The sequence below is a fragment of the Rutidosis leptorrhynchoides genome, chromosome 2, assembly GCF_046630445.1.
Source record: "Rutidosis leptorrhynchoides isolate AG116_Rl617_1_P2 chromosome 2, CSIRO_AGI_Rlap_v1, whole genome shotgun sequence".
Lineage (NCBI taxonomy): Eukaryota > Viridiplantae > Streptophyta > Magnoliopsida > Asterales > Asteraceae > Rutidosis > Rutidosis leptorrhynchoides.
In genome coordinates, this window is record NC_092334.1 from 379,375,402 (window position 1) to 379,386,725 (window position 11,324).

Consider the following 11,324-nt stretch of genomic DNA (forward strand, 5'->3'; position numbering starts at 1 on the left):
CTATAGAGACTGAGGCATCAAGTATATGGGCTAGAAATTTCTCATCCACCTCCTTATAATCCCTAATCAAATAGAACAACTTCATAAATTGGTAAGAAACACATAAGAGACATTTAAATATGCTGTCAAACTACAATAACTGTATCTATAAAAGTAGAGAGAACTCTTAATAACACGCATTGAGTTTTATGCATGACCAAGAAAAGTCAGCCATTGTAGACATAGTAACAATAGTCCTCCAGAGTCAAATGTAGCAAATCAATCTCTCCAAGTAAAATGTGGCCATAGCTTCATTTCACCGGAACCATAAATATTATAGCATACTTTACATTTTCTAGTCATATTGGTGTTACCCATAGAAATACTGATATGGACATTATTCGAATACACATAATCTGTGTGTATAAGCTTTAAAACTGACGAATTTATAAATGTATACATATTATCAAGAACAAATATCATCGATATGGAGTTAATGTAGTATGCACCTTTTTTCCCGAACAGCAATGTAGTATGTACCTAATTAGATAAAAGTGGGATGAAAAAAGTTTTTGCTTAATGCATACAATCTCAAATTACTTAAGTATATAGTATAATGTTAGATGCAATCAGGATACAAATAAAACCCATTATGTCCCGTTAACAAACCCGGACATGTTTCCTATTTTTTGACAGTTTGATACCAATATATGAAGACTTTAGTTACCTATATCATGTACTAACAAAATGGATACCGACTTACTATTGTGATTATGCTATGTATTTGATCTTCATACAATAATTCCATCACTTCTGCATATACTTCCATCCATAAAATCTTCAATCAAATTTCAGGTATCTTGGGCTTCATGACTATCATCACAATGTAGTGGGCATGATGTAACGACCCGACCAAAACCGTTATTGACGGCGTCGTTAACTTAGGTCCCGTTGCGTGGTCGTAGTCCCTATATGAGACTCGTTTGACCAAAATTATGTCGCGTTCATTTGAAAGGTACAAAGTTTAGTTTAACAAACAGATCGACAATAAGTTTAAGTTTACAAAGTTATAAAGTATGAATGAAATAACTTGCGACATAATTAGTTTGAAACCACAGTTGCTATAAATAGCGTAAGTAAGTAGACAAAAGTTTGAATCTAAAAATGCTATCCCTAGCGTATGCATGCATGGTAGACTCCAATCAAGTAATCAAAGAGTGCGGAAGCATGTATCAAGTAGCCAAGTATGAACCTGAGAAAACATGTAGAAAACTGTCAACGCAAAAACGTTGGTGAAATCATAGGTTTAAGTAAGTAAGTGAGTAAAAGTAAAGTAAGTCGAACCACAAGATTTGCAAAGTTGAAATAATAGTAATACATTCTAAAAGTTAATATTCACGAGCACCCAATTATCAAAGCTTAACGTTCCGTCCGTTGAATACCCCATCAATTAGTGCTAGAACAACACTGTTCCCGAAAATATATTTCATCCGTAGACGGTAGCGAACCGTCAAGGATGAGGGTTGTCAACCCATATGGCCATATAACATAAGTTCTCGCTTACACCATCTGATGTAACTAATGATAATCGGATTGAGAATTTTCGTTCTAAACTCGTATGTAGAATGTTTGTTTTCCCGTTCTTGTGTTCACTTAGTTCAAAAGAATCGTTTATGTTTTCTCATCCCAAAAGTAAGTTTAAAAGAGTAAAAGTGGGACTATGATCTCACCTCGAGTGCACGAGTATAAAGGTACTTCAACAAGTAAACGTGTGCATGAAAGTTGCTTAGCCTTGACCTAAACAAGTAAGTTATATCAATTAACCGGTTACGACACAAGGTCGGGTGAAATGTGTTCAATTAGTCCTATGGCTCGTTACGACTCGATTAAGTATAGCATGTGAATCACGTTGTCAAGTTTCATACAAGAAACAAGTATAAAAGCATGTTAGAATGATTGTATAAAAGTTTGGTTAAGTTTGACTAAAAGTCAAACTTGGTCAAAGTCAACGAAAAAGTCAACGCGTTCGGGTCGGGTCCCGAACTATTTTTCTATGCTAGTTATTCATATATAAGCATATTAGAACAAGTTTCATGTGAATCGGAGGTCGGTAGCTAGTCAAACATTTCACGTGAAATGGGACAAAGAGGTCAGAATCTGACCAGGTCTATCTGCGCGCCGCGCGGGGTGAGGTGCGCGCCGCGCCATTTCCTGTACAGGCAATTCTGGTCAGTTTTCAAGTAAGCACGACCCAAAACTCAAATAATCCTAACTCACAAACCGCAAACCTCCTAAACATGTATCTCACGTCCTTGGAAAGGTATTTTAACAAGGAATACAACTGAACACTTTTCATAGATCATAACCGACAATTTCCAAATCGAAAACATCATCAAAGTTCATCATTTTCAACCAAAAATCAAAGAAACGCATTTTATGATTCGGGAACTTTTAACATACAAATGATATGCCGTTTTGAAGGTAATAACGCATACATTGCAACTAGACGCATATTCCAAGTTTCAATAAACATTTACTACGTCAAAATCACTAGCCACGTTATCGTTTCAAAATCAATTTCGACACAAATGAGACTTATGATTCACTAATCAAACGCTAGCATACATCACACCATTTCGAAGCTATTTACGCATACAATTTAACTAGTTAACTAGCATACATTCAAACAAGTGTCTCAACTAGCATTCAACCGCATCAAGTTCCTACCAAAACGATAATCGATTCACCAAAAACACATTTCATGTTATTGAGCTAGTTTTTCATCATCCAACATATCAAAACGAAGCTAATGAAGTAACTAACACTTTTAACACATACACTTTATCTTATAACATCATTTGAGCAACCAAAACTCAAGATTAAGCTAGACCCATTTGGGTGTTCATGTCATATTTTCAAAACACGAAGAACGAGCATACAAATTACATACACGACATCCCTACGAGCCATAGACACTAATTAACCGCTTGACAAGTCTAAAAACGAATTTAAAGAAATCTAGAGTTTTAGAAATGTTACCCAAACTCGGTGTAGTTAGTATCAAATCGTAGAGAATGATGAGAGGATCAAGAATATGTAGTCGGATTTGTTGTGAGCTTCCAAGATTGAATTTAGATGATGAATGAATGGAATGGGTTTATGTGTGTGTTCTTGAGATGGAGAGAAAAGAGATGAGGGAGATGATGGAATGAATGAATGGTGGAAAAATGGGTTGACTAGTTGACCTAGTCAACTAGTTTGCCCATTTGGCAACTCCGGTCCCTCGAGTTTCAAAGCGGGTGCGGAATTTAACCGATCGAATATTTTAAAAACGCTCGTGTAAACGGGTGACGTTAAAATTAAATAACGAGGGATATTATTTTTAAAAAGAAAAGACGGTGTTAAAATAAATTTAACGGAAAAACGCGGGATGTTACACATGATGAGTAAAATAGTCACTTTCAGAACAGCCCTACAAACTCAAGATCAAAAAAACAAAATCGATTATTTTTACTTATCAAGTAATCTAACATAGGTTTAATCCGTTGATACGTTCCTAAGATTCGTTTATATTAATTAATGATTACCTTTTAATTGGCCCATAACCAGGGCTACCAACATTAAAATAGAACCATTAAAAACTCCTTTACATTGATTCGGAATAAAATCCCAATTCATGAAAACGACCATACCGTCTATATCTGATTCGGATCAAAATAATTGCAAAAATTCAAATACGTATTTTAGTTGAATATATCTCTAATTCAATTAAAAAACAAAGATCACATATGCTACCTTCTACAATAGATTTAAAAATAAAGATCACATATACCTGAATATCCTATCTGCACGATGACAATTCTTAAATCAGGACACGTTTTTCCCGACATAGAATAGTGAGACTTATGCCGACCTTATATACAATAGATTGAATATGTGCAAATTCCTTATATGCATAAGTTTAATCGTATGAGGATCATGATCGATTTGAATATAATTGATTACTGGGTTTAGGGTTCAACATGTTTGAATAGGTGTTGTTGATTGATTAGTCGGAGGCTATGATTTTCACTAACAATCGATTATCATTATCTGATTGTTAATTCCTTGTAGTGAATGATGTATAATTTGTGTAATGAGAAAGATCGTTCGAGATTTCAATGAAAGAACGATTAGGTTTTTAGATTGAATGTAATGTAATTGAGTGGTAGCTGTTGTAGTTGACTAAAATATATGAGGGTAATTTAGTCATTTTATTGGATGATTAGCTAATCTATATTTTTTGTTAGCTAGCTAATATCCTAAATGGATGGTTGCGATTAAAATTTAGGAATGATTCTATGGTCGAGTTAGCTTGTTTAATTAAGAGAGATAATGATTCTCTTTTAATGTTTAAAACAGAAAAGAGATGGGATGCATTACCATAGTACATGTTTTCTTTAAATGCATTAATAAAATTAAAGCTTTTTGTTTTGTGGGATTCATTAATTAAAAGTCTTTGTTTTGATATTCAATTCATACAAACATATATATAAAAAGGGAAATTCCCCAAAATACACTTTTTTAAAAAGTTTTATTCCAAAATACACTTTTAGAAAAAAAATTGTCTATTTACACCGTTAAGTCGACCACCCATTGGGTCGACTACCTCTATACCTGGTCGACCACACCAAATTTAAATGTGGTCGACCACCGTTTATAACTAGCAAGGTCGACTTTTGTTGAATATCGGTCGACTACTATATTCGACCCCAAAAAACACGGGCGACCTTAATGATGGTCGAGTATACAAAAAGACACTGAAATAGCGAGTTGGGATAACAAAATTCAAATTTCAACTCTAACATTGCAGATCGTAACCTGATTCATCAACCCTCATTCATTGCAGATTCAATCAAGAGATCACTTCAATAGTTTGTATAGTTTGTAGATAAACCCTAATTCCATCGTCAGTGTATCTATTTCGTCCCTAGATTCAATCAAGAGTTCCCTTCAAAGATGACAGATATTGGGTAAAACCTATTTCGTTGTTGTATGTATATGTTAGTTTATCTGTATGTGTATATATGTGTATATATGTATATCTATGTATGGGTCCCTGTATTTATATATATGTGTGTGTATGGATGTATTTGTATGTGTGTATATGTCAGTATATGATAGGTATCTGTAATTGTATATGTATATGTATATATATATGTAACTATAGATATACAATTCTCCCATTGTTTTTGCTAAAGTGTATATACCTGTATATGGTTATGGGGATGCCTTAGGTCAGAAGATCACTTGCATACTCGACCATTAAAAGGGTCGACTTCCAAAAACATACACTATAGTCGACCCCATTTTGGGTCGCCTATAGTTGAATAAAACTTTAGTCGACCAAAAAGAAGGTCGACTATAGTGTATTTGCTTTTCAATTGTATGTACCTGTATGTATGTGTATGTATATTAACATTTATGTATAATGACATTATCATTGTCTGATTACAGGTTTGGTTCGAGGCCAAGGTCACCATTCGAAGCAAGATGTCTCTTATAAGGGAGATTAAGAACAAACTCACTCCGGCTCAGACAAAGATTTTCAGAGAGACGTGTTTCGGTCATTGGTTAGATATAAAGTGTGATGACAATGATTCAGGATACATACACTGCTTATTAATGAATCAGACTGACCGTCCGAAAAAGTTTGTAATCAACGGACGCGAAATATGTGAGGAGCCAGAAGAGCTATGGTTTCGAGTTACCCGAGACCATGTCATTAGGTGTGGTAGACGTGAGTTTTGCTTGGTTACCGGGATGCGGTTTGGTCCAGTTACATCTTTTATAGATTGGATAGGTCAAGAGAGGTCGGATTTTGACCACTCGGTTTCATCTCGTGTTTTTATTAAACGACATAGTGGTCAACGTCATCTTTCGGAGTTTCACGACGCCTTTTTTAAAGATGAGTTGAAAGGAACTGACAAGGATAAGGTCATAGTCGCTATTGCGTTGATAATTAACTTATGCTTCCTTGGAAAGCAGTTGCGGGATAGCGTAAACGATGACATGCTTCTTTTATTAGAGGACTTTGAGTTGATGAACAAGTATCCGTGGGGTTCTTTCTTATGGACCAAACTTTACAATAGTTTGCATCACGTGTTAGTACCTTATAAAGAGAGGGTAGCAGATCAAACCCGGAAGGGGGTAATGACATACCATTTGAGCGGCTTCACTTGGGCGTTTAAGGTAGTAATCCGTACTTATGAATTTTAAGCAATTAACATGTTTCATATTTAACCAAATTTGGTTTTTGTTTGTAGATGTGGATATGGGAGGCATACAAACACCGAATAGAAGCATATGCTTTCAAGCCGGAAAGTGAAGGCATACCTCGTGGAATCCACTAGAAACGGAAGAAGAAAGTCATGGGCTGGAATGAGTACGTTGAGTTGATGCAACTCCCGGTGAGTATAATTATACCAAAATATGGGCCAAAATATTTATGTATGTGTTATGTTTATATGTATGTGTATATCTATATGTATATGTAACTGTATATGTATGTGTATATGTAACTGTATATGTATATGTATATGTATCTGTATTTGTATATGTAACTGTACATGTATCTGTATATGTATATGTAACTGTAACTATATATGTATATGTACATGTACATGTATATGTATATGTATATGTATATGTATATGTATATGTATATGTATATGTATATGTATATGTATATGTATATGTATATGTATATGTATATGTATATGGATATGTGTATGAATATGTGTATGACAGGATGATATCCCGGACGAAGAACGACCTCTCAATCATTTGAGGCCCACCAAGACAGAGGTTAAGTGTGAGTGGTGGGTTGCTAGTGCAAACTATTTCAAGAACCCCGATGCTAAAGTACCGGTGAAGAAAGATGATGATCCGAAGAAATTTGATGATGAGACGAAGAAGGAGTTGACGGATATGATTAAGAATTTGATAAAGAGATTAGATGACCAGGAAAACAAACATGCCAAGGAGATTAAGGAGATGAGTGATCGGGTTGAGGCTGGCATCCGTGTTACACGTGAGACACTAAAGATAGTGCAGAGTTTATATGTTTCTAGAGACTACCACAAGACAATGATTTTAAAACTCCATTCTACGATACAAAACCTACAACAGCATATCCGTCAACAAGAGCGGGTAATTTCTTATTATATAATTCATTTAAGCAAGTTGGTAAGTTATATAAACTGTCCAGTGTGCAGATGAGTAGTCGACCCTTCAATGGATCGACTATCACCACGATTACAATGTAGTCGACCAATAACTAGGTCGACTATATTACATTTATACTATAGTCGACCCATGTCAAGGTCGACTATATATATGACTTTCTGATGAGTTACTGCTGTGTGTTTCTGTGACAGGATGATGGTGGTTTCATTGGTGGATATGTGTCAGATGTTGAAGTTCAGACAACCAAGAAAGATATGTATGATAATGTGAAGGTTGCTTCACCGGTTTATGTGAGGAGAAGAAAAAGGGACCGTCGGGTTGCACGGGCAAGGATGTCTCCCTTCGTTACACCGTCACAAATGATCAAAAAGGGTGCAAAAAGAAAGCCTGACATGCCAGAGAAAGAAATCCCGATAAAACAACAGAAGACGGGGAGACTGAGTGCCCCGGTAGTGCCTGATAATGTTATTCTAGAAATCATTGATGATTTGATTCATAAGTCTGGACTTATCTATCCCGGCCCGTCCACATTATATCATGATGAAAGGAATCTGGACGGCCCTAAGACACCGGAAGAGATGATGACTCCACATTACGAGTGCTTATCGGTATTTGTTCGGGGCCTATCCGACGGATTTATATTCATCACTGACGAGTTTTGGGAGCGGATCTACAACAAATTTGAAGGCGGTTACTTAGATAACTTTGTAAGTGTTTTATAAACTTATTATTAAAGTGGTCGACATTTAACTCCGCTAACTTAAGATTGACTAAGTGATTGTTAATGGGTTAATTTCAGAATATTAACGGTTGGGGATCTATGTTGTTATGGTGGAGCTACCGTTTAGATCAAATGGATTTTCAGCCACTAAAGGACCGCCAAAGATGTACGATCATGCCGGTCGACATGATTAACTGGATGGGGATTTTTAAAATGGGTGTAACACTTGACCCGAATTACACCAATCCCAATATTACTTGCTATGCAGACGGATCGAGACTCCCTTTCCCACATTGGTCGAAGTGTCAGAAGGTTACAATATCAAATACATATACATATACAGTTTAAATATACATTGACATATACATTCAGATTAAAGTTATCTGTATAACTTTCTAACGTTAATTGTAGGTCTTATTCCCAACATGTTTGGAAGATGCGGATCACTGGGTGCTTATTGTGCTTGATCTTAAGGACTTCACCGTCGTCATTTACGATAGTTTTGTCAAGCACAAGTCAATTGACCACCGCGCTTATTATGTTTCCGAGTTGGGTAAGTGTCTGCCAGAGTTTTTGAGGGCAATTAACTACACTCCTCCACCACACGTCTCGATGCCATCTACATTTACGTATATCGACTCACCTCAGCAGTCAGGATATTACGGTGACTGTGGTGTATGGGTTTGCATAAACATGGAGCGTGTATTTTGCCAGCTAACCTACCCATTCGAGAAAGATACTGCGAAGGTTGCATTAGAATACAGACATAGGATGGGGAAGACATTCTTTAGATCTCGAATCGAAGTATGTAAAAGGTAGATCTAATGTTTGTGTTGGTATTGTATTTTGAACAGGCTCCACTGTAAAAGGTAGCTCTAATGTTTGTGTTGGCATATTAGGTCAGCAGGTTGAACATGCTCCACTGTAATCTTTTGACAGTCACCAAATGACTGGTCGACCACTGGTGTAAAATGTGGTCGATCACTGCTTACATACAATGTGGTCGACCCTGATTTTGGTCGACCACTTAATAAAAATGACATAGTCGACCACCGTATATGAAGTAGTCGACCACAGTGGAAAATGTGGTCGACCCCTGCTTAAATGGGTCGACCACTTAATAAAAATGACATAGTCGACCACCATATATGAAAATGTGAATCCAATAAAACCAACAAAACACCCTTTTTCTAACTACATAGTTGATGAGGATGATGTTCCTGATAGTGATGATGAATACGAAGATGAATACGTCGACCAAACACAAACTTATTGTAGTGACCCGAACTTTTTCATGTTTATATATATTAATTGAGATTAATATTTACATGATTAAATGTTTCCAACATGTTAAGCAATCAAACTTCTTAAGACTTGATTAATTGAAATATGTTTCATATAGACAATTGACCACCCAAGTTGACCTGTGATTCACGAACGTTAAAACTTGTAAAAACTATATGATGACATATATATGGATATATATATATAGTTAACATGATACTATGATAAGTAAACATATCATTAAGTATATTAACAATGAACTACATATGTAAAAACAAGACTACTAACTTAATGATTTTTAAACGAGATATATATGTAAGGATTATCGTTGTAAAGACATTTAATGTATATATATCATATTAAGAGATATTCATACATGATAATATCATGATAATATAATAATTTAAAATCTCATTTGATATTATAAACATTGGGTTAACAACATTTAACAAGATCGTTAACCTAAAGGTTTCAAAACAACACTTACATGTAACGACTAACGATGACTTAACGACTCAGTTAAAATGTATATACATGTAGTGTTTTAATATGTATTTATACACTTTTGAAAGACTTCAATACACTTATCAAAATACTTCTACTTAACAAAAATGCTTACAATTACATCCTCGTTCAGTTTCATCAACAATTCTACTCGTATGCACCCGTATTCGTACTCGTACAATACACAGCTTTTAGATGTATGTACCATTAATATATACACTCCAATGATCATCTCTTAGCAGCCCATGTGAGTCACCTAACACATGTGGGAACCATCATTTGGAAACTAGCATGAAATATCTCATAAAATTACAAAAATATGAGTAATCATTCATGACTTATTTACATGAAAACAAAATTACATATCCTTTATATCTAATCCATACACCAACGACCAAAAACACCTACAAACACTTTAATTCTTCAATTTTCTTCATATAATTGATCTCTCTCAAGTTCTATCTTCAAGTTCTAAGTGTTCTTCATATATTCTACAAGTTCTAGTTACATAAAATCAAGAATACTTTCAAGTTTGCTAGCTCACTTCCAATCTTGTAAGGTGATCATCTAACCTCAAGAAATCTTTGTTTCTTACAGTAGGTTATCATTATAATACAAGGTAATAATCATATTCAAACTTTGGTTCAATTTCTATAACTATAACAATCTTATTTCAAGTGATGATCTTACTTGAACTTGTTTTCGTGTCATGATTCTGCTTCAAGAACTTCGAGCCATCCAAGGATCCGTTGAAGCTAGATTCATTTTTCTCTTTTCCAGTAGGTTTATCCAAGGAACTTAAGGTAGTAATGATGTTCATAACATCATTCGATTCATACATAGAAAGCTATCTTATTCGAAGGTTTAAACTTGTAATCACTAGAACATAGTTTAGTTAATTCTAAAGTTGTTCGCAAACAAAAGTTAATCCTTCTAACTTGACTTTTAAAATCAACTAAACACATGTTCTATATCTATATGATATGCTAACTTAATGATTTAAAACCTGGAAACACGAAAAATACCGTAAAACCGGATTTACGCCGTCGTAGTAACACCGCGGGCTGTTTTGGGTTAGTTAATTAAAAACTATGATAAACTTTGATTTAAAAGTTGTTATTCTGAGAAAATGATTTTTATTATGAACATGAAACTATATCCAAAAATTATGGTTAAACTCAAAGTGGAAGTATGTTTTCTAAAATGGTCATCTAGACGTCGTTCTTTCGACTGAAATGACTACCTTTACAAAAACAACTTGTAACTTATTTTTCTGACTATAAACCTATACTTTTTCTGTTTAGATTCATAAAATAGAGTTCAATATGAAACCATAGCAATTTGATTCACTCAAAACGGATTTAAAATGAAGAAGTTATGGGTAAAACAAGATTGGATAATTTTTCTCATTTTAGCTACGTGAAAATTGGTAACAAATCTATTCCAACCATAACTTAATCAACTTGTATTGTATATTATGTAATCTTGAGATACCATAGACACGTATACAATGTTTCGACCTATCATGTCGACACATCTATATATATTTCGGAACAACCATAGACACTCTATATGTGAATGTTGGAGTTAGCTATACATGGTTGAGGTT

The 11,324-nt window shown here is 34.8% G+C and overlaps 1 protein-coding gene across 1 annotated transcript; it reads left to right on the plus strand.

The window, feature by feature from the left end:
* The first annotated feature begins 5,511 nt into the window (after positions 1–5,511).
* Positions 5,512–6,371, plus strand: LOC139889022 (uncharacterized). The gene is made up of 2 exons (XM_071871997.1): positions 5,512–6,210; positions 6,285–6,371. Exons 1-2 carry the CDS (start codon positions 5,512–5,514, stop codon positions 6,369–6,371), a joined length of 786 nt encoding a protein of 261 aa, XP_071728098.1.
* The last annotated feature ends 4,953 nt before the right edge of the window (positions 6,372–11,324 follow it).

Bases quoted from the DNA above. Each gene is read 5' to 3' on its own strand.
- LOC139889022 (XM_071871997.1), top strand. From the start codon at position 5,512: ATGTCTCTTATAAGGGAGATTAAGAACAAACTCACTCCGGCTCAGACA. The intron at 6,211-6,284 runs GTAGTAATCCGT...TTTTGTTTGTAG, and splicing joins GCTTCACTTGGGCGTTTAAG to ATGTGGATATGGGAGGCATA.